General features: G+C 34.5%; 1 protein-coding gene across 2 annotated transcripts; it reads right to left on the bottom strand.

The window, feature by feature from the left end:
- Nucleotides 1-238: 238 nt before the first annotated feature.
- Nucleotides 239-24,933, bottom strand: LOC144956928 (histone-arginine methyltransferase CARMER-like). 2 transcript variants are annotated; one of them, XM_078887763.1, is made up of 14 exons: nucleotides 24,528-24,933; nucleotides 22,224-22,346; nucleotides 20,319-20,419; nucleotides 17,259-17,363; nucleotides 15,104-15,214; nucleotides 14,610-14,787; nucleotides 13,994-14,084; nucleotides 12,166-12,247; nucleotides 11,893-12,068; nucleotides 10,999-11,136; nucleotides 7,896-8,077; nucleotides 5,271-5,426; nucleotides 4,424-4,548; nucleotides 239-3,323 (listed from the first exon to the last, which is right to left on the bottom strand). In XM_078887763.1, the coding sequence occupies exons 1-14, from the start codon at nucleotides 24,658-24,660 to the stop codon at nucleotides 3,210-3,212; spliced, it is 1,815 nt and encodes a 604-aa protein (XP_078743889.1). In that variant the 5' UTR covers nucleotides 24,661-24,933; the 3' UTR covers nucleotides 239-3,209. The 2 variants fall into 2 exon arrangements, with proteins under 2 accessions (XP_078743889.1, XP_078743896.1); XM_078887770.1 differs by lacking the exon at nucleotides 4,424-4,548 and having other exon boundaries at nucleotides 24,528-24,916.
- Nucleotides 24,934-25,103: the final 170 nt, after the last annotated feature.

The raw sequence follows: 25,103 nt of genomic DNA, 5'->3' as shown, positions 1-25,103 counted from the left end.
AAGAAGATGGCCTATGCTTCATGAGGAGCCCATGCGCTTTAAGTCTTCAAGAAAGTGTGACAAAGGACTCCAAAAGCAGACCAAAAGCCATGTCTCCTGTTTTCTAAAGATATTTGTCCTGCCCAAAAGTCACAAAAAGCTGCTCCCTCCCTGCAAGACCCCATGCCAAATCACATGGTCTCATTAAAGACAAACACGAGGAAAAAATATCCAACAAAAAAAACAAGCAAACAAAATATCACAGGACATTTTAACAAAAGTTTATTCTCAACTAAGAATGACATTCACATGACGGAGGTGGATAATTAGGGTGGCAAGACTACTACAGGAGTTTAACAGGTAGAAGGCCATAGTTTGCCACAGTACTTCAAATACAACAGGCTGATACAGCCCATTAAAAAAAAAAAACATTGCAAATATTCATATAATCTTCTTACAGTGGCAAAATTCCAAGAAATTCCAAGAAATTCCAAGAATACCTGGACACTTTTCACCCCTGTCTGACAAATAAATTGTCACAAGTATATCAACAACAAAAACAACATGATCATATTTATATTTTCGTAAAATTCATAACATGCGATAAAATTAACACCAACAGTAAACAAAATGAGGCACATAAATGACACTTCACGCCTCTAACTTGTTATTCTCCTACTTAGAGCCATGTCTCAATCTTTATCAGTGTAAAAAAACAAAAAACAAAACAAAAACAAATGTTTTGTCAAATCAAATGACTAAAAATCATTGGCAGAATTGCAAAACAGCAAAACAAAAACAAAAATAAAATCGGTCACAGCAAAAATACAAATGATTTCCATCTCTTACAATAACACCAAAAGGTCGTTAAGTATTCCCTGAAAAGATTTTACAATAAAGACATTTTGTTTGTTTGTTTTTAAGGGTTTTACGGCACTACTCTTGGCACAAATCTATAGAGGGTCCATAGAGCACCAGTAAAAAGGAAGGAAAAGAGGTGATAGGTATATAAAATATTCATTGAAACTTACAAGGTTTAAGGACCAAAAAAAAGTAATTGTCCAAACAAGGAAACAAGGTGTAGATAAAACATAAAAGGGATAGTTAGAATCATAAATATCCTCCCGCACCATGGAGCAGGTACCCCCACAAAAAAAGGAGATACATCAAAGGAAAATCATAAGATGTAAAGAAAAAAAGACAGTGAAACAGAGAGATGAGAGGAAAAAAATAATCAAGAAACTAGATAGAATTGATATTATTCAGAAGGAGATCTGGCTAGGACAGAGACAAAGACAGAGTAGATCAGAGAGACAAAGACAGAAAGCAAGATGGAAAAAAGAAAGAGGGGAATAGAGAGAGAGAGTGAGAAAGACTCGACGAAGTATGGGGAGAGAGTCAGGAACCCCGGACACAGAGACACAGAGAGGAGAGAGAGAGAGAGAGGAGAGAGAGAGGAGGAGGAGAGAGAGAAGAGAGAGAGAGAGAGAGAGAGAGAGAGAGAGAGAGAGAGAGAGAGAGAGATTTGCAATCATTTCCAAAACAAAAGTAACAAAGCATTAAGAATCTCAAAATAATGTTTTGACCCCTTTCCAACCATGGTAGATAAGTCTATTATTCCAACCAGTTAATGAATGACAAAAACGTCAGTTCATAAACCATACTGTTAGTAAAAAACTACTTCATAACTAAAACTATAACGCCGCGGTTATCATACATGTTATAATTTGAATAAAAAATCGACAGGAAAAAAGAAAAGAAAATAAGAATCAATAAAACAAACAAAAAAACCCGATTCCACCATTTTCCCTGTAAGCATCAATATTTACATAAGACAAAAGCTTATGGCCTCACCTTGGAGGGTGTTTTTTTAATAAAAGAGAAAAGATTAAATTGCACATCCCATACCATCTTTCCTGCAGGAAGACACAAGATAAAGCAAGAGTGACCTCTGCAACCCACCATGGAAGTTCAAAAGACCTTGCCCCAATGTTCTATCTCATTCACTTGTTAAAAGTGAAACTGGCTTAGAAAAACATTTCTAAGATCTCAAACTTAATACATTGTGCAACAATTTATGATCACAAAAATGCTGTGACCAAGAGGATGTTATATTTTAAGGAGTAGATTTTAACAGTAAATACCTATGCGCCTAAATAATTTGGATATTGTGTCATAACTTATCTCTAGGTTTCCATGTCGACAAAAAACAAAATAAAAACAAACTAGAGTAAATACATAGTAGCATCATGCAAGCTCTCCAGTACCCATGACACAGAGCCATGTTCATAAATCATATGAATTTCATTGTCATGCATATTGGACAGAGCCCTGAACTATCCTTTCAGATCTGTACTACTGGACAATCATTGATTGACCCTCGTAACATTAAGTATAAAACTTACAAGATATACAAAATTTATAAAAGGAACAAATTATCATAGGTGGAATTTATTTCCATAGAGAAAATAATGACTAAGAAGGAGCCTCTGATTAAATGTTTCAAATATTACATCATTATATCAATAAAGATGAAACCCTTGACCATTTAGTGTACATAACCTCTACCCATGATACAAATTAATGAATTTTGGACACTAAAAATGGAGAGTGTGATTTTCATGAAAATCTAAATCTTCCTTATAAAAGAACAGAAATGAAATTCATGATTTTCCCTTGTCACATACCAGCTAATTTTGTCCTAATCACACTCTTGACAGCAGTTTACGTTATTTTTTATGCTATTAATCCCACTGTAATATGCAGATGGTTTTGAGACCAAAATGATAATATAATTCTGAATAACACCCAATAAGAATGAATCTCAAACCGAAAGCTTGGGTGATTTAGAACTTAGTCATTAAGTCTATTTGGAGAACCATGTAAATGATTCAGTTTTTATTAATATTCTTGATATTGCCAAATAATCAAAGAACTATGAGACTGGCACAAAAATCATGGTTATATGATGTAAATGATGTGATAATCAAGTAATTATTTAAATTCAATGCTTCAAAAAGTTTTCGAGAAATGAAGAAAAAGAAAAGCTCTTTGCTTGTCGGTCACACTTAAAAAGAAAGTAAAAGTAAACAAATTTCCACCTATGATAACAATACACAAGCATGATATAATAATGGAAAATAAATGCACAATGAAAGAGTAACAATCTCTGAAAATGTATATTGTAGGATGGGAACAAGCGATGAATGAATGATATGGTGAAATGGCAGCTACGCAGAATCCGATTTGGGTGACTGAACAACCAAATTTCCAGGTGTGACATAATCTCCAATCATGAACTGATTACTTACAGGATAATGAGTCGTCCCACCAGAGATCACACTCTGTAGATTAAAAAAAATATTTAAAAAAATAAGAATATTATAATACAAATATGTGACCCGCCATCACAAAACAGTATCATGTTGGATGAATCGAACCCCTAATAGTAAATTTATAATCAAAACAATAAGCATTGTAAGAAATTGCACTTATTCGCCATAAAGAACAGAATATAACCTCTAGTTTCACATTTGAGGTTATAGATTCATTTTATATCATCTAGTTCATCCTGTCATAATACTACTTTGATATGGCAAGTCACTTGTTTTGCAAAAAAGCAAACGTGATCGATGCATTTCATTTATCTCAGATAATGACATTAGGTATATGATGAGAAAAAGAAAATCTAAAAATAATTCAAACCAAACAACTAAAAAACCAATGGACACCCTTGAAATTCTAAAACACCTTAAAACTGTTGGCTGAATGTGAACCATGCCCATAATTTTTTAAATATCTTATTAACATGGACAACAACATATAAAATACTAAAAATCTTTAAAGGTAGTATTCTCTTTCAGATCAAGGACCTAAATATTCATCATAAATAATAGTGAAAAAGATTTATAATGCAGCAATAAACATTCACTTTTTCCTATTATTCTATGTGTGTACTTAATTGTGAGTATGACAATCCAAATTCCTATGGCCCCATTGTTATAATGGAAGTACTCTCAAACCAATGCAAAATATTAGGCAATATAACAATATTGAAAAACAAAAAACATAAAAGGCTCAGAATTGCCTTCAGTTATTAGACATGGAAATATGTGCATGTAGATTAGCGTCATAAAAAGCATGTGATAAAAATTAGAGTCATCTAAAAACAAAGTTGGATGAATATTGAAACCAGGCAAGCTGTCTCAGTCCTTAAGGATTTAAAAGGCTCATAAGGCATAGATCAATGTAAATGTATCTAAGATAAACCACTGAACTAGCTTTGAAATCACTGAAAATCACGAGGGAGGACTGCGGCAGAGCAAAACCACATGCTTGCACCATAAAAGCAAAGAAAAACCTGAGCAATAATCGCGTTCAAAAAAAAAAAAAAAAAAAGCAGTATCCTATTGAAGTACATAAACTTTTAAACAGATATTACTACCTGCTGGGATGTGAAACTGATGGGACTAATTCCAGCTCCAATAGACGTGCGATGTGCGTTGGCATTAGATATGAGGGATCCTACACTAGGGATACTGCCTGGATTTATTGGTGCTGCTGCTTGTGCTGCAACACAATAAAAATAAATTTAAGTTGAGTGGAAGGTTGATTGGTAGCAACAGTAAAATCCTTTGGTCTTAAAACAAAAATCTTCTGACCAAAAACGAATTTCTTGATTAACTGTTTCAAAGCCCAGACCTGCCTACTTCTATGAAAAATGCGTAGAATTACGAAATTTTGGTTCCAATTCAAGAATTTCATTAGCATCTCAAAGCCATTAAAACTGAAGTAAATTGTTGATCTATAAAGATAACTATACTGACTACAATTTTTATCTCTTAAAAACTACAAATTTTTTAATAGGCAGGTCTGCAAAGCCCGAGAATAAAAAGCAATACAAAAAGCACTTCGTATTGGAGTACAGAGAAATCCTCCAAAAAGACGAACTTTACAAGATACAAAAAAAAAACAAAAGCTGAGAAACAAGTTGTATTGATAGCAGTGGTCAAGAAGTATATGTTGGCATTAAAAAATCACGCTTTCAACATTTCAGTGAATTCAACAATGACCTGAACCTAGATAAAGATCTGCAATAGGGAAATAAAAACTCTTGTCTTCTCAAAAATAAACAATTTTCAAGATTGTGAACAAAAATCCACATGAGTAATGATTTTTTCCACAGCATTCGTTATGGAATTACAAACTGAATATAAAAAATATAATGCCTTAACCAAAAACCCCATAATTTTCAGGATTCAGGTTTGAGTAAGTAAACCCGTCAAACTTACACACAGTAATCAAGTTTCCTCCCTGAACAGCCTGTGGAGACTGGCCTTGAGCCTGACCTTGTTGTTGCTGCTGCTGCTGCTGCTGGACAATCATGGGTCCTACATCAACAATCCCATTCACAAATCCGTTCACATAGGCTTGTTGCTGTTGACTTGCTGCAAGAAATATACCATCCACAAAATGTTACTACTACACCATGCAGTTTCAATTCAGCTAGATGCTTTTGTCCCTAATTTTATTGTAAGAACAGGAAGAACAAACTGATACTTAAGCAAAGTAATGCAGAAAAACTTCATTTAACAAAATACTCTTAATTGGTAAGTTAAATGCAAATGCTGGAAAATCTTGAAAAAAGATAAAAACCAAAAACAAACAATGAAGACGTATTCAATAAAGATCCAATTCAATCAAGAAAGACAAATGATACTATCCTATATATTTTTAAAATCCAAATTTTAAGGTAAAAATTGGTATTGACCTAAATTTTTCCAATAAAAAAAATATATGAAGAAGTGTAGGGAATAAAAAGTGCTGTGAACTATTTTTTTGAAGCATGTTGACCGTAGCAAACTATATCACACAATATTTCTTAAACCCTATCCCAATTGAATCCCAATGACCAAAGTCATAATATCCCCATCCCAAGATCAAAGTCACACGTCGCTTTTGCACACATTACTGCATCTTTGCTAACACTCCCTAGCTTCCCTCACCATGTCTAAAAAGTACACAAATATTGCTACACCTGAGGAGTAATCATTCCAGCAATGGTGGTGGTAGCAGAAAAGATGATGTGGTAGTTATAGAAGTGGAGGTAGAGATGTTGTAGTAGTATGGTGGTAGGAATAATATTTGTTGGTTTTAAGGGTTTAACAGGGCTTGCAACACTAGGTTATATCAGCGCAGTTAAAAGGAAGAAAATGGGATAGACAAATTCTAGAATTACAATTAAAACAGCCAAGAAAAAGTAAGACAAAGGAGAACTCGGAACAAATAGGGATCAGATGAAGATTCCAAGAGCATACCATTAATGTACTAAGTTTGAGATCACTTAAAAGTCCCATTCGGACACCAGGACAGGACCCAACTAAGAATACACTCAAAAGTTTACAATACACATTCAAAATAACAAATATATCAATGCATAACAGAGAGGTGATTTACAACGACAAAAAATCATCTCCCAAAACAAAAACTATACATTTGACTGTTTCCCTCCCAGCCAAGGACAGGACAAAACCAAGAAATCTCATTCCAAGACAAAGACAGAAAGCAAATCGAAAAACAAATATAAGGGGATAGAAGACACAGTAAGTGCCACCCTGCCCACTATGGGAGGCCAGGAACCGACCCAGTAGGGATAATGAGGTGGTTGTCAAGATTTCAGAGCCAAAACGATGATTCCCACTAACCCTAACTAGAAATAAAAGTCTTCTGTCTATTGACATTAGTCTGGCAGGGTGTCTAGCAAAATTTCAGCCAAAATTTACAACCTTGAAACAAAATTTACGACCTAGGAAATTAAAATATTTTCGTCTGAAATCAATGGTTAGGATCAACTTTCTATAAAAACCCATTTCCAATAATTTTAATATCATTTTTTCATGAGTTATTATGTGAATGTGTGTATAAGTCAGTGATGATACTCACAAAAAGTCAAAAAGGAGGAAAAGTCTCGGAAAAACGGAAAACTCACCTAGAACATTCTTGCACCACAGGAAAGTAGGCAGGATGACTTCTTTTGAGTACAATTTTAAAACGCCCGCAGTCCAGTAAAAGGAGGAAATTTTATATATATATATTTTTTTTTAAAGGAGGTATTTTTAAAGATTTATTATATAAAAAAAAAGTAAAAGGAGGAAATGAAGGAAATATCCGCGGATCGAGGATCTGAGGAGGAAAACCGAGGAAAGGAAAGAAAACCGCGGATTTCCGCGGAAAAGTATCATCACTGATAAGTGATTATAAGACAGAGTGCATGGAAGGAGTAAATAAAATATTTAGAAATACTTTTTCTTTCTAAAATGTCACTTTGAATGATATGCCAGATTCAACATGTCATATAAAAAGTAGTAGTAATAGTAGTAATAATATTAGTAGCAGTAGTGGAAGTAGTAGTAGCAGCAGCAGCAGTAGTAGTAGTAGTAGTAGTAGTAGTAGTAGTAGTAGTAGTAGTAGTAGTAGTAGTAGTAGTAGTAGTAGTAGTAGTAGTAGTAGTAGTAGTAGTAGTAGTAGTAGTAGTAGTGGTAGTAATAGTAATAGTAAAACAGTAAGTAATTGTGTGCTGCCAGATTTAATTCTTCAACAAACTCTTAATTTAAATTAATTGACTCTTCAATTTACGACTTTTTTACGACCAAGAGGTCAAATTTATGACTTTACGACCCTGTTGGACACCCTGTCAGATCACACCATTACCATTATTATTGCTTTAATTATAAAGTCTGAAATTTATGATTGCCGCAACAAAGTCAATTTTTCTAATCAAATTTTATTTATTTGACCTAAACACCCATTATCCAATCTATGTACAACCCAACCAATAACAGACAATCTGACTTGCCTGGACACCTTGAGTATAGCTGGATCTAGATAAATGAAATTAAATCCAAAACCAGGCTTACCATCCCCTGATGCTAGCAGACTATTCCAATAAGTGTCAGTGGCAGAATTTTGGTTTGTTCCTGGAGGAGCTGCTGGCGCTGCACCTGTATAGCGGAAGAATGGATTCTTCAGGTCCAGTGTGTTGACAGACTTGTTTGTTGTGCCCGGAATGTTCAGTTCAATGTCCACATCATAGCTTTGTCTGAAAAAGAATAAAAGATATGAAATATTGACAGACAGCAAAATCCAGCACGAACACAAACATAATAGAATTTTCTTCCTGAGCTGAATCCTTACTCACAAAGCTGTTGTTTCTACAAGAAACTTGAGCTTCACATTACAAATCTAATATAAACTCATTAACTTTACTTAATACAGTATTTAGGTGGTTTTTTAATGTTGGATGGGAGGAGAGGGGAGGGGGAGAATTCTTGACGACAAGAAAAAAATGGTGGTAACGTTTTCAGAAAGGCATGCTTTTATTAGTAGGAAGATCTACCAAACCACAAAAAGGGCATGATTTCTGGGTCATGGTATCAATTATTTGTTGACTAGTAGCTGTTCACAATTAAGACAAAATGGACAAAAATGAATAGTAGTAATTATTAAACACAAGGAACAATCAGGACATGCCAGCAATCACATCATGAATAAATTAAAGTTTAAAACTTAACTGATAACCCAATCTCTTGACCGCTCACCTCTATCTCATCACTCCTCTTCACTGGATTTGCAACTTGATAGGATTCTCTCTTCCATCTCCCTTTAACATTAAAGCTGTTTTATCTCTATATAATTTACTTTTCTCAACACACATCAGTGATGATACTCACAAAAAGTCAAAAAGTCGGAAAAGTCGGAAAAACGGAAAACTCACCAAGAACATTCTTGCACCACAGGAAAGTAGGCAGGATGACTTCTTTTGAGTACAATTTTAAAACGCCCAGAGTCCAGTAAAGGAGGAAATTTTTATATATATATATATATTTTTTTTTTTTAAAAAGGAGGTATTTTTTAAAGATTTATTATATTAATAGACCTGCATGCGAGTCCTGACCAAATTGTCTGAACTTTTTCACACATATCGCATTACCGGATCTTTTATTTTGTAACTCAGTACTTAGTCATATACATTTTCTTTTGGATTGTCCTACCGAATATATTTATTTTAAAATGTTAAAAAGTACCAAACATTTATAGGGACAAGGGACAGCATGGAGGTAGAGTGGTAGTTTGATATTTTTTCAAAAATAAAAATTAATAATTATTTTTTACATAGACAGATAGGCCTTTAAAAAACATTTAATAAGATACCTTACTTTTGGATCTAGGATAAACGGTTCCAAAGTTATGATGATTTTACTACTCTAAATTTAGTCTTACAAAAAGCTCAAAATTGATTGAGAATTCCCCCACTGGGAAGCCTCTCGATAAGGTGACTACTGATTAAAACGGGATCTTAGCATAGAGAAAAGAGGGTTGGTCACTTGTGGTCAACATTAAAATACTGCACTGCCTTCAATCTTTATGAAATTTGATATAGACACAGACAAATGATTTATCTAGATGCCTTCTCTTTTATTTTTTTTGCTATCTCAATTTTGAAAAAGATTTCAAAAGTTTTAAAATGATGTTATTTTTATCAAATTATAATTTTTGATACAATATGTCAACATTGATTTCTATCACTATCACATCAAAAGAAATCTTGATCTAGCCCTTTAAAATGATACCAGAGCCGTTCATATACTGTGAAAAATAATGCAACAGTGATTATAATTATATGAAATTGTGTTATACAAATAAAGTTGCGCTTCACTTGTCCAATGGCTAATCGGCACCTGTCTACCTACAGACTGGGCTAGGGCGAGGATTGAGTGAGTTAAGAAATCTTGTGAAGCTTGGAGAGAGGACGAGTCTCTGTCTCAGCAGTGAAAACAGCCGTCAACGACTGAGGTGTTTTTCTTTTTTCTCTCTTGTGTTACTCACTTTGACTTTGACTGTCTGTGAGAATGCCTCTTTATGAATGATTTTCCTTTGCCACCGTAATCGGACCCCCACAGTAGTTTTTAACCTGGAATAATTGATCTTATCTCTAACTCTAAAGAGCAATAACCATCCCAATCATTAGACTTTAATCCACTGGCAAAAAAAAAAAATACAAAATGCAGCACCCGGCTGGGCTGGCTTTCTCACGTACGCCAAAAGAAAATCATCGCCAATTCCATTTGAATAGATTTCGAACACCATTCTCAACTGACTTCAGATCCGACGAACGGTCAAAGAATTGTTCGGGCATGATAACAAAAAATAATGTAAAAGAGTAATAGATCAAAATATACAATGACAAATCCCGAAAGTTTATTGATAGAGCGAATAAAATTGAAATGTAGCAACGTTCAATTGAACAAACAAAAGTTACTTGAATGGAATACCGAAAGTATGAAAACGAAAGTTAACGAACTGCGCATGCTCGATTATATCGACACACTACTCGTTTTTCAGATAATGAAGAGTTGCGGTCGAATCGAAGACTAGCGGAGTTTCCCGATAATTGCCGAACGAGCGTAACGAGGGCTTGAAAGTGCCGACAATATTGTCGGCAACCCGACGCCCATTCGTCGGCACTTGACTGCTCGCCGCCGGTCGAGTTGGGGCTCGCCGACACTCCGACAATTGACGTCACTCGCAATCAGATTACTTTAGCAATAAAATAAAAATAAGTGATCCGGGAGATCGCAACTACCGTGATTGTCGGAAAACCGACAATTGTCGGCACACATGCAGGTCTAAATATTTAAAAAAAAGTAAAAGGAGGAAATGAAGGAAATATCCGCGGATCGAGGATCTGAGGAGGAAAACCGAGGAAAGGAAAGAAAACCGCGGATTTCCGCGGATCCGCGGAAAAGTATAATCACTGACACATATCAAGGCTCTGTTTTTTATTTCACACTCAGTTGTCATGCTTAAGAAACATTTATGTGCAGAACTAACTAATTAAGGTGCTAATTTTTTTTTGGACGAAATTCTATAAAACTAAATATTACAAATGAAGAAACCAAACACTGAGAACAAAAAGGGTAAAAGTAAAAAGAATAAAGAATCAAATCCAAAAGCACCAACCGTGTGTTGCATGTGAGAACAACCTTTCCAGTCAAGGTCTGTCCTTGTTTCACGTGAACTGGGGTCTGGACCAGACATCTGACCTGATACCAATGGGTAAGAGGCTCTGTGGGTGAAGTGCTAAGCCATACTGAGTAGCTGAAATATTTTTTGGTAAAAAAAAGAAGAAGAAACCAGAATAATCTAAATATTCCTGAATTAGTCTTCACTGTTGCTAACATCAAAACACAATTTAAAACAACCAAACAAACAAACGAAGACTAATATGACCTTGTGCCAGAGCTAGACCCCAAAAACAATTTTCTTTCTCCCCTTGATAACAAACCAAAATTCTAGATTTACAATTAAAAGCAGCCAGAAAAAAAAGGAGAGTGGTTCAGATGGGCATTAGAGGTAGATTTCAAGAGTAAACTATTAATGAGCTAAGTTTGAGATCACATAAAAGCCACATCTAGACATAAGCATAGGATCTCACAAAGAGGATTACAATACACTCAAATATTTATGAAATATTACATTTAAAACTAAAAACTATAACAGTATAGTAGACAACAGAGAGCTGATTCACAAGGGAAAAAAATTCTCCAATAACTAATACTATACATTCGCTGGTTTCACCTCAGCCAAGGAATTAAGCCAGAGCCAGGATAAACTCAAGAAATCTTATTCCAAGATAAAGACAGAAAACAACCTAGAAAAGGAAAAAAATACAGCAAGATTGACTTCTCCATCCATCATAGCAGTTCAAAAGACCCCAACCTCAGATGCTCAATGGAAGAAAAATAACAAATAACTACGGTGAAACAAATTGAGGATGATGAAACTACGCTCAATAAGTTCTAACAATTCTCTTATTTACCAAATTATATATCAATGAGATAAAAGGCAACTTACTCTGATCCCAGGAATCCACAATCAAACCAGAACGCCAACCCATGGATTATTCCAGATTGCATGACAGTGAAGGACAGAGGGATATCAATTGCATGGAGATCTGATTCTTCTGCTGATTGAAAGTCTATGACGTGTTTGTTTGATCTTGCCAAACAGATTCTGATGTCAAATGTGTCCTGTGAAGTTTGGAAAAAACAAAGTAATAAAAAAATAAAATAAAAACAAACTGCTTTAGGAGACAATGGAAGAGATAAACAAAGTTTGACAACTTACAACAATTGGTTGTTTGAAGTATTCGAGGACAGCAGCATTTCGCAAGGATGTCAAACTCACTCCATGAAATGACTCTTGATACCTGAAGACAATAATTAATAATTGTTAAGGAAGCAATCAGATTTTAAAACCATTTTTCTCATATCTTGGCTTCAGGCAACGTTAACAGTACACCTCGTTTACAACAAAGCCTACAGGATTGGAAGTCAAAGTTGGTTATAACCAAGGTTTCATTGAATCACTGAGGTATCACTTGAAATTCGTATACAAGTACTTAAAGTTGGTATAAATAAATGGATAACCCCCTTGCAACATTGCCGTCGACACACCCCTGCCCCTCACTCTAGAACTGGGCTAATGATTTCAAGATTAATGAGCTACCCCACACATACATGACTGATTGTCAGAGTAATGTGCAAACAGCCTACAAGACAATGCAGGTCTGTTGTAAAGTTCACTGAGTTCAAAAAGCGAAGCAAAGATTTATTTTAAGCCAGTTGTGCCTTCACAATTTTGTTTACTTTGTTGTAGCTAAGGTGTGTGGCAATGAACTACATTGAATGAGAGTTGGCTTTATCAGTGATAATTAGGAAAAAAACAATGGGTATTTAAAAAGTTTTCACTTAATCCAAGATCGCAGTACCCAAGGTACACTGTATTTGTGGCTTGAACTCACTATTTGCTTGTTATAACACAAGATGACATATATCTTAACACTTGCTCCATCCATGATAATGTACTAAAATTTAAATCAAAACAAAATAAAAAGTGACTCAGCCTTATTTGCTCATTATCCTCCTCTAACAGATCACTGGCAACAGAATTTTAAAAAACTTGTTTATCATGGTCATCACCGTATCAAGACAGTTGATACTTCAATGTTACCAGTTTAAGTCATACCACTTGCATTATATTTCTGATCCTTGGTTATCGGCAATGCACAAAGCACTTTGTCAAAAAGAAGGAAAATGTCTCAGTCTCTCGATAAAACACAAGCAAAATGTAAAAATAACACAAATTATCGTAGTCATGTATCATGTAATAATACTACTACTTGTGTACATCCATTCTTAACATTGGACATAAATTTACTTTTTGTAAACACTTAATGAATTGTCGTTTCCACAAAACAAATTTAAAAGGTCTACAATAATATTCAAATTGCTCACTGCATCAAGAGATGACAATAGGATAAACTTTTGACCAAAAACAAAAGGCTAGATAGTGTTTTTTAAAAACTTTATAAAACAGGCTACAGTATCTTTGTTACTGGAACCTAGTGCAGACTTGCCAACCATGTCCGACTAAAAAAAATATTTTTCTGGCTATTTTCTATGAAATTTTATCCTGTTTTAGCTTATTTTGAGAAATCCCTAAAATCCCAAAATTCCGTGGAAGATTATCATCACTGGTTTATTTGCTCTTACAGCATCCAATAAACTCCAAGTCACATGTACAAGGCAGTCACCCAAATCCAAAATGTATCTATGACACTAACTAATACTTTTTTATGACCACGGATGTAAATTTACGAACAAGCGGACATCCTTTTATTTTATTTGTCACCTATTTGTAATACCAGCAATGAAAAAAGTCTTTAATGGTAAAATAGAGCTTTACAGCTGTTTTCCACCCCCTAAAACTTTAAATAGCAGAAAGTGATCTTTAAAACCCTGTGACAAGAATTTAGGGGATCATAAATTACAAGATTACACATTCCAACCCATTAGGATTTTTATAAGACCAAAGAAAACAACAAGAGGTGGTAACACCTTCAGTCACCTTATCTCAACCCATAATCTCCATAATCATTGTAAGACAAGCTCACCAAAAATTAGCTTTCTGATACTGTTCCATGTAAAGTGCTTCGTCAGAAAAAGGAGCAATATGCAAGTCTCCTTGTGTAGGATACATACGACCTGGAAAATGACAGAAAAAAAACAATTAGGATCACAGAGAAGTAATCTAATCACAACTTTAACAGACTAAGCAGCACTAGCCTATCCAAAATTCCAAACCTAACCTTGCTGAAATGGTAACCCTCTTTAAAATGTTCATCATTTTAAATTATCAAAAGATTCAGATTGACCTTCCTCTAACAATAAAATAGAATGGGAATATCATTATGTGCACTTATATTTTTACCAACCCTAATCATTAAAACAAAACATCTAGAATTGTAATCAACCCCAACAGAAATAAACTATAAATAAAAAGACTAATATTTCATAAATAAAAACTACCAGTGCTAAACTGTCAAGGAACTTACTCAGGAAAAAAAAAGGCAAAACACACACACACACACACACACACGCACAAACAACAAAATAATAAGCATTGAGGAATCTTTGAAAACCTTTAGTTTAAAACGCAAAGAAATCCCAGGAAAAAAAAATTAATAACTCTCTCCCTTCTTCAAATTCCAAAGTCAGCACTCCACTTACCTTCAGGTTTCAACCATTTCTTTGCATGTAAATAAGACTCCAACATTCTTTCATTTAACAACATGTATCCCATGGGTTCTGAGATGATGGTATCCACCTTCTCTGGCACACTGACCTCTTCCACCTTTCCTGGGATAACTATAATTCTATCTGCAAGGTTGTTCTGTTGCACCAAGGTCTAAGTTTAAATGAATAATAACAATAATAAATTCAATAATAATATTAGACAAAACTAGAAATCATTTCTAGGTTTATCTCGATTAAAATCTTTTAATCAAAATTTGAATTCCTTGAAAAACAAAAGATAGGAAAAGGAAGAAAAATGAAAATGAAAATAAATGTGAAAAAAAAGATAGGACAAAACTTTAAATAAACAAATAAATAATTTTAAATGAGGTTATGGTTAAATGTTAAAAAAAAAAAAACAACAGTTTTTAATTAAGGAAAATAACCTAGCATTTAATTATTTTTTTTTAAAAAGGGGCAAATTGTACCTCACAATGCTGGGCAATAGAACTTGCTTCTATTGCATATACTTTCTTCGCACCAGCTTGAATTGCGAAAAAAGAAAGGATACCCGAACCTGCACCAACATCTAGTACAATCTGAGGAGATAATTTTTGATCCATTTACGTTGTGTCAGAAGTTTATCTAAAATGAATGTCAGAAACTAAATAACAAGATTGCACAATGTCCACAAAGTTGTCCAAAGACAAAGACTAGTTTTTAGCAAGACATCTCAAGAACCATCCTCAAGGTAGAGTTACCATATTATTACAGATACTTCTAATAAATAATAACTCATCAAAAACAAAAAAAACCCCAAAAACCCCTTAATTTTGGTGTAAACAAATAACTCTTCTGCCACCTGTCTGGTTTTGAAAGTGATGTATTAACAATGTTTGACTGTTTTTGTTACTGGCTGAAGAAGGGCTGTGAGCCTGAAATGTTCTGTATTATATTCAATTTTGAAGCTGTAATATTAAATTCTGTGCATTACTTTTTACGATCCACGTAGTGCTGACTAACAGCAGTTTTCCTACGTACATCATGATTCTAAAATTTTGTCTCAATATAGTCACCCATTAACTCTTTAAGATTCAACCCGACAAAGGCATAATATTTATGGGAGGGGTAGTCAAGACTGGCCTCAGTAAGTAAAATCCAATCATTGTGAAGGAAATGACAGGCCCTCTCACTGCCGCAGGGTGTTTTCAGCTTTGATTTTTATAAATTTGCCGACAGAAAAGAAAATACGTTTCAGAAATTGCGATTTAAATCCTATTTTATTTGCGGGTGAAAATCATTGACATTGCACTTTGTTTGGTAAAAATCGGTAAAAAATTACGACTTTGGTGATGAAAAATGACTTTGAAGACAATTATTGTAAACTTTTAAAAATATTATGAATAATTTATAACTCCCTTATTTGTGGGTCGATTTTGTCATTCGAGGTATCAATTTTATTGTAATAAAGAGATAGGAACTTCAGAGTTATTTTTTCTGATACGAAATTATTACTTTGTAATTTTAGCACCAAGAAAAATAGTCTGTAAATAAATTTGTTACACCTCTTTGATAGACCGCCGGGGTCCGTTCGTGTAGAATTGTGAATCAAGCGTCTCAAAGTCTTCGACCAATCACAGGCTATCTATCCAGCTGGCCGAAACAAAGACGCTTCTACCCGTCGATGTATTACGCTATTGTTATGCAAGGAACATAACACCTTATTGAGTAGACCTAAAAGCTAAAATCTAAAAGTAAAAAAATATAATTCTGAGGAATTTGAAAGTCACATTGCTGAAATCAGCTTGAAAAAAGAAGTACATTGGTCTTTGTTTCATAAAAATCGGTTGAAAACCAACTGTTTTACGAATAAATTTGATTAAAAAAATTGCTTTTGTTTATTTTAACTTTTTTTAGCCGATTTTCTTGATTTTTATATCATTCTTTGCATGTCTCAAAGAGACGAGATCAGTGATATACTTTGCTTGTTTCAAATGTAACTAGAACATAATTTGGCTTTTTTACCTATCGACCATGCCTGGATAATTTATTCAACAACGTGGCGATGTGACGCAACTATTCCATGGCCGTCTTCCACTGCCTCAACGATGATTCAATTCATTGTTGACGGCTGTTGACACGTGAGCTGCCAGAACGACCAATCGTTGAAGGGTCAAGATGCTCAGTAGCCAATCGTTCTTCGGTCAAAAAACTTAAGAACTCACGAGAACAAAAGTTTGAAATTTGGTGATGGACGGACCTATGAAATCGTTTCTGGGCGGAGTTTAGCCATGAGTGACCGTAGAAAACGAAAAGGCGACTACAGATATCAAAGAGTAGGCTAATATCATCAAAGGATGTCTACATGATTGACATGGCCATATAGGGAACTCATTATCTACTCCCCCAAAAAGAATCTGAACACGAGAGGGTTAATGCACACACTCGCTTATCATACATTTTTGACAAAATAAAAATTCAATATTTTTCTTTTCTTTTTGGACAAGCTAAAAAAGTTTTCAAATCCCTAAAGCAAAATATAATTGGTGATCTGAGTAAGATTTTCAAACAAATTAAATACAACATGATCTGATCTGAACCATGGTTTTGGCAATAGCTTACATACACATCATACACACAAACCTTATCATGGAAATCTGTAATGTTTGCAAGCATTGCTCTTTGATATGTGGACGTGCGAATGTAGTCCTGCATCATATTCTGTTGCTGGGACAAGTATCCATAGAACTGTGGAAATGAACCATACTAGTAAGCATTTTATCACGAATCTTACAAAATTGCAAATGTTAATCATACAGAGGAAATGGGGGCTGTAGTCCAAATGGTTCAGTAATGCTGTTTATGTCACCGAGAGACAAAAATTGGTCAAGTTAAACCACATGTACTTTGCCCTTCTATCACAATACCCGCATATAAAATATTTATATCAAATCAAAGACTTTATTACAATTTTTTTTTAATTAACCTTTTTATAATTTGAGAGTTTTCTAGTCAGATTTATTTTTAACTATTACACCATACCAAAAAAGAACATCTTTTAATTCTTTGAATGAGTACTGAAATTTACAACACAACTCTTTCTATACAAGGCACACTTGATTTTTATAAATGCAATCCCCTCACCAATTTAAAACCCAGCCAAAGGTAGACATTGTCCACTTCACTATTTGATTTAATATGTTGAATTGATAATTCTAAAAATTGAAACACATCAGGTTTCTGGATGCTATCTCTTTTGTCTGGTCAATGAAGGCTTTGCACATGTATTCCAATAAAACACAAACTCAATAATAAAAAGGTGAATGTGGAAAGGCCTTGGATTAAAATAGAGGAAACAAATATTTACAAATACTTTTCACCTTAGCGTTTAACTAAACACCTCCTCCATTCTCTATAAAAATCAAAAACAAAAAGAAAATGAAAAAAATAAAAATAAATAAGAGTACAGAAAAGGGATAAGAAAAGAGTACAATTCTTGATATATATATAGTCGATTCTGCTTAATCTCACGCCCTCGGGAGTTCAGGTTAGTATGACGATTAAGTGGAGTAATTAAAAATAGCATCTAAGCACCAGCTTTCACGTGCAATTCATGTAAGGCCTTCACTTCTGAGTTTTCTACGGGCTTGGGATTGTCATGTTCTAGCAGACCTGCCAACCTTCCCAGGATGAAAAGTGTATTCCATGACCCTAAAAAGTGTATTTTTAGCAAAAAAGTGTATTTTGTCCGCACATGTGGAAAAAAAGTGCGCACTATACAAAAATTTATATAAAAGCTAACATCAATCCCAAATCAAAATAAACTCTGATCTTCATCATTCAAGCAGTCTCTAGTGATTACAAAATTATCGATTTATCGAGAAACTAAAACTTAATGGCCATTTAAAATTAACATAAGGCTCAGAAATTGCAATATCAAAGGAAATTGCTTTCGAAACACTCAAAGAAATTACCAAAAGACCCTTAACATGTTAGTGGTATTGATGCTAGTGTCAGTGGAAGAAGTGTTGTTTGTTGTAGCGATGGTGCTTTAGTGGTGGTGGTGGTTGTGGCCGTGACAATGCTGTGATGGCAGTTGTAGAAGTGGTGACGTCATGATGTTGATGTAAGAGATGCTGATGTACCAAATGAAGTTGTGATGGTGATATCTGCTAGCCCAGTACATCAGTTATGAGAAAGTTTTGAGATGAAATATCTGGGAGAATGGTCTTCAATTCAGTAGATGACAATTTGCAACAGTAGCAAGATATTTTCCATATATGTTATCAAATGAACCCTCTCTCTCTCTCTCTCTTTTTTTTTGAGCATTCACTACTACTACTCCTCCTCCTACTACTACTATTACTTCTATATACTACTAATACTATTACTTTGGTCAAATGATAGGAAATTCGCAAAGTATGTAATATGCAGAGACAAGTTAAATACTTCTAAAATGGTTCTAAAACATTCATTTTGAACCAAATACCGTTCCTAAAGCTGCCCACTTTATCATTCAAGACTCGTACAAAATAATAAAGAAAAAAAAAGATCATTATAAATTTATAAATTTTATAAATCAAAATAGAGTAATTTAGTTAAGGGAAATAACCCATTTATGTTTAAGTTAATTAGCAATACAGTTTTAAATTGAAGGCTTCAAAGTCAAAGATGTTGGTTCAATTAAATTTTCACTTAGAATTTTCTATTTAATAAGTGGCAAAAGTTTAAATGTGGTCTGAGACTATTTAAAGTATAAAACAAGCTTATATGCATAATTCTATGCAAATCCTCAAAAATGTATGAGAAAAATATTGGTGAAAACAGGCATCATATAAGCAACTGAAATGATATAGTATTAAATGTGATGCATCATTCATTCAGAAACACAGTCAACAGTTGGTGTACGACACGTGTGTATCAATGCATCAAATGTATCGTCAACATCATTCACATCACATATCTTTTAAAAAATCGTATTAAATCCACGAAAATCGTATCCGCGTATTCTGGGTCCAAAAATCGTACTAAAATACGTTGGCAGGTCTGTTCTAGGTATGACTTCATTATATATTCATTATATTATTTTCAATTACTTATATATTTATTTGGGTTGTCTAAAAATGTTTCTTCTTACATTAAAATCTTTTCTTTCTCATGTTTTATCGACAACAAACTGTGACAATATTGTTTGTTACAACAGTAATCACGAAGCTTTGATTGCTTTCTATTCCGTGGAAGCTGTTTATAAACCTTTGTCTCCAAACTCGCCAATGTAGATTATCTGTCAAGCGTTCTCTTTAGACAAAGTGGCGTGGTTTGTCTACATGTCAAGTTTGTCAGGGGTAGTGTGTCACATTGCCTTTTTTTGTGACTGAACGGAGTCCAGTGGTTCCTGAGATGTCAGTTTTCCGCTGATGGATATATTGTTGTCCATTGCTACGAATTGATTGAATGCTTTGGCCGAGATGTGTGGATTGGGAACAGCATCGCTGATTTCATATGGCCGTTGGCTGTCACTCCAATCTAGACGTAGCAATTATATAGAAATAATTCCGTTTTTCCGGAATGTATAGCATATAAGCGGGGGGAAATGTAATTGTTTTTGTTATGTTTTTAAGAGTTTTATGGCGCTCACTGTGGATGTAGGGAACCCCATCCAGGGGAAATGTAACTAACTTCTGTGTCAAATGTAAATAATACCTGGAAATACTGTACTGCCGAAGCTTCTTCTGTACGTTCAGTGAACACAGACTTCATTCCTTCTCGTAATTTCTTGATCTTGTCTCGAAATGCACGCATCACTGATAAGAAAATACAAAGGATCTACAGTAAGACAAATAACTATATAATAATAATAATAATAATAATAATAATAGCAAGACATTTCAAAACAGATTTATTCTTTTGTCATCTGCTTTTTTTCAACATAATACCCAATGGGACAATGTGAGTTTTTAAAAAGTTGCTATGACCTGCAAATTTTCCAATTGGTTAATGACCCCCATTAACATTAATCAACAAACAGCATAAACATATTTCTGGGATGAATTCAGAGATGCAGGATAAAACTAATTTTACTATTTTTTAAATTTTACTAAAAGTTAAATATATGCACTAACAGGAATTTTAATTTGGGCCATTCCATGTCAAGTGGACCAAATTTTCGGAAATTGGGAACCACACTCCTTTTGATTTTCCTCAAACTTGGCTCCATTGAATATACTTATGAGACATGAATTTTTTTTTTTTAAATTTCAGTTCAGAATATGGATATTTGAATTTTTTACAATTTTAAAATTTTTGTCTCAAAACGTGCCAAAATTAAATTTACCAGTGGGTCCATTTCGAGAGGCTATAACTTTTTTTAAAAAAATTAATCAAGCTAAATAAGCTAATTCTCTCAAATTTGGTAATCATGTCCAACTTTAAGCATAGATTACAAATATTTGAAGGAATATGAAAATATTTATCAACTTTTGGAGTTATCTGCCTTTGAACATTGCTCCCCTAAGTTTATTTGAAGGGTTTTTACGGCGCTTGCAACACTGGCTGCAGTAGTATTGGCAGTGGTAGGGGTGGCATTGTGGTGGTTGCAGGGATGGTGATGAGGTGGCTGTAGATAGTAGTGGCAGGGATGGTGATGTGATGGTTATAGTAGTGGTGGTGGGGATGGTGATGTGATGGTGGTTGCAGTAGTTGTAGTAGGGATGGTGATGAGACGTTTGTAGTTGTAGTGGTGGGAGTAGTGATGGTGATGATGATGTGGTGGTAGTAGTGATGATGATGATGCTGTGGCGGTAGGGGTAATAACGTGTTGCTGTGTTGATGGTAGTGATGATGATGAATTGGTGGTAGTTGTTTTAGAAGTGGTGGTAATGATGATGATGAATTGGTGGTTGTAATGAATGATGGTGGCTGTAGTAGTGGCGGTGTGATGATGAATTGGTGGTAATGATGATGACGAATTGGTGGTTGTAATGAATGATGGTGGCTGTAGTAGTGGTGGTGGTATTAATAATGATGAAGTGGTTGTTGTATTCATGTTGGTAGTGATGAAGATGGTGTTGTGGTTGTTGTCGTGGTGGTAGTGACGATGATGTGGTGGTTGCTGTGCTGGTGGTGGTACTGATGAAAATGACGACGATGTGGTGACCTCACATAATTCAAGGATTTTTCTCCTAAAATGAAATCAAAGGAGTTTTCCAGGAGATTTACTCAGTAATATCAGTCCTTGAATTTAAGGAGGCCACGGGAACCCTGATTAGCCCATTTATCCACTTACTGCTGGAGTGCCAACTGGACGTTTACCTTAGTGCCCACCACAACCTGTATCAGGTGTAAAATGAGTACCTGGTCGTAAACAGCATTGTCTATGGTGGAAAGAAATTGTATCACCTAACAGGTGTCATGTCTCGCTCTGTATGCTACATGTTGCTGTTGGTCAGGGATCCTTTGTAAAGCGCTTTGAGCAGGTTTAGAGGATATTGCGCTATATATAAAATCTCAAGTTATAAGTCTAGTCTAAAAAAAGGCTTTAGTTCTGTCAAGAAATGGTAATTGCTTTCTTATGATGACCATCCACATACTAAGAAACAGCTGGCTTACCATGAATGCTGGGGAATGTGAGCAGAACTGAATTTATGTCATTGGTAATAACAAGGGAACTTGAACCAATGCGAGCAAAGTCTGTGTCTTTACCAATATTCACAGTTTGAGTGCGAACATCACCTTAAAAAAAAAAGAAACAATAAAAGAAAGTTTATTGGTAATCTTTAATGAGTGAGGATAAGGAATGAGATAAATTAAGCGGGTTGATATTTTTAAAAAATTTAAAATTAGGCCTAACAATTATTTTTTACAACACAGACAGATAGGCCTTTTACCTTTAAAAAACCATTTAATATGAAACCTTAGCCTACTTTTAATCTAGGATAAATGGTTCCACAATTATGATATAATTACTCAAAATTTACTATTGCAACAAGCTCAAAATCTGTGACTGAGAATCCCTCGCTGGACAGCCTCTCGCTCTCAATAAGCTGACCACTGATTGAAACGGGACAGTAGCATGGAGAAGAGGGTTGATCACTGGTGGCCAAAATTAAATATACTGCGCTGCCTTCAATCTTAAATTTGATAAAGACATATATAAATGAATTATCAGATGTATTTTCTTTTCTTTCTTTTTTTTTTTGGTATCCCAATTTTGAATTTTTTTAAAAGGAAAAGTGTCGTTATCAATAACTAAAATATTTTTTGAAAAAACCATACTGCCACGTAAGACAATTCAGACTGATTGCAAAATTGCACATGCGCATTGGAATTTGAGTCCGAATAGCCATGGGAGACTTAAGACTCGAGTCCGAATAGCTTCAGCCATGTCCATGTGAATTTGTGTTAACTGTCTTTGACTTCAGTCAACTTATGGGGAGGCCTTCCATAAGCTCCTACATCCCCAGTATTCTTGTTTTTTATAATGTTCTAGTAGTAGGGGGTTTGGGAGGGAGGAACCTTTTTTATAAAAAAGAAAAAAGAAAGTCTCCCCCCTCCCAAACCCCCTACTAGAAGAATACTGGGCATGTAGGAGCTTTCGGAAGGCCTCCCAACTTATGACTATGTATGACAATGACATATCAATGAAAAGTTGCCAAAACGCTGTGATTATTCCCAGACAGGGTCTGCCAATAACGAAAATTGGTTATTCCCAGACACATTTTTGAATCTCCGCTCTTTTAAACAATTATCCACATTCCAGAATATGGAATGTTTCGAAATGCACATAGAAATAAGTAAAGTTATAAAAACAGAAAATTAACCAATACATCAGTCGTTACATTCACAATATGTGTCGACTTTCAAGCGGGTGTCATGGCCTAACGGTTAAGTCGTCTGCCCTGTAAGGCTTGTCGGAATCGACATTGTGGGTTTGAATCCTGGTTCCGCCACTTAAAAAAAATAATTTTCTTTTTATTCCGCCTTTAATTTACAGAGTGCTGCAAGGAATAAATGTCCCATCCCATCCTCCCCCCCCCCTCCCACCTCTTTAAAAAAAACAAAAACATTCTCTCTCTCTCTTGGTTCCTTTTTAACAAATTGTCATATTCGTCCCCACTCCGATCTCAAAGAGTATATAAAAAGAATAAATAATTAAAAAGTAAACAAACAGAAATATTCAGAGAGCGACCAAATGGTCAGATCAAGGGGAAAAAAAAACAATATATATTAAAAAAAAAAAAGTTTTAGAAATTCATGCTCAGAAACGGAAAAGGCCAAACAAGAAAGGAGAAAAGAATAGACTCGCTCATAAAAAAAATAAAAACAACAGAAAGAGAGGTATTTTTTCCCCTTTTTCTTTTTGGCCTAGGAATTCGTCCGCGAAATAAACAAATTCCAGGCCATCATCAATATCCCCCAAATTGTGGCCAGAATGAACAAATTATAGAAACAAATGATGATCAATTAACAGGTAGGTAGGTAGTGTAGGTAGTGAAAAATGTAATGGTTGGTGGACTATGAACAGATTTGATTTTGATGATTAACAACTTTGTTCCTGGTTGAAAATAAAAAAGCGAATTGCCAGTTTGACGTTTTCAGTTCAAAGTCAAAGTGACAAAAGAAATTTCATTGATCCATTTGCTTTATAAAAAAAAAAAAAAAAAAAAAATTGCTGGATTTGACATTTGATCACTATTTACTTTCATCTTGTGTTAAATATCACTTGATATTGACTTTTGGGACACTGGCATTTTTTTCAGAATATTTGGTATTTTTCACACCTAGTTTGGCATTTTGCATAAAATCTTTCTGCCAACTTGTTACATGTGTCTGGGAATAACGAAAATTGGTAATTCCCAGACTCAGACAGGTGTCTGGGAAAAATGACAGCCTTGCCAAAATCACTTCACTTACCATTGAACAAATTGACAACAAAACCTTCATTTTCTTCTACAATTTCAAGCTTATGTGGTACGTTCACAATGTCTTTTATTTGGCCATCATTGTCATAAAAACCAAATTGCACGTTTTCGAAGATAGTCGCCATTTTGGATGCGCGCCTTTTGGCAGTGGACAACAAGAATATCAGTCCCTCATGAACATTTATCCCAACACATTATTCACTTCGCACTTTATGATGGATTACTTTTTCCTCAATAGGCCTATAACGATCTTTTCTCAAAAGAAGTGTAGTGTAGTTCACTAAATCTAAATAAATATCTTAGCTTTTTTCATAAAATCAGTGAAGTTTGACTATTCTTTGTGACGGACAATCATATCCGGTTAAAAACTAGACTATCAACAGAACATGTTGGTGGTTACAGAACAAACTATGGCGAGCGACATATATTTTTTGTTCAAATTTGAAATTGATTATTAAAGCAATTTTTAAAAACAGCTTGAATTTATTATATTGGAACCTTTCACCCATTAGGTGATCGAATTTTGTTGATTTAATTCAATGTTGGATGTTTTGTTTTGAAAATGAAT

The sequence above is a fragment of the Berghia stephanieae genome, chromosome 1 (genome assembly GCF_034508935.2).
Source record: "Berghia stephanieae isolate SIO BIC M18660-M18661 chromosome 1, UCSD_Bste_1.3, whole genome shotgun sequence".
NCBI classification, from domain to species: domain Eukaryota; kingdom Metazoa; phylum Mollusca; class Gastropoda; order Nudibranchia; family Aeolidiidae; genus Berghia; species Berghia stephanieae.
Note: the sequence above shows the minus strand (reverse complement) of the source record. Positions and strands in the feature narration are given on the sequence as shown.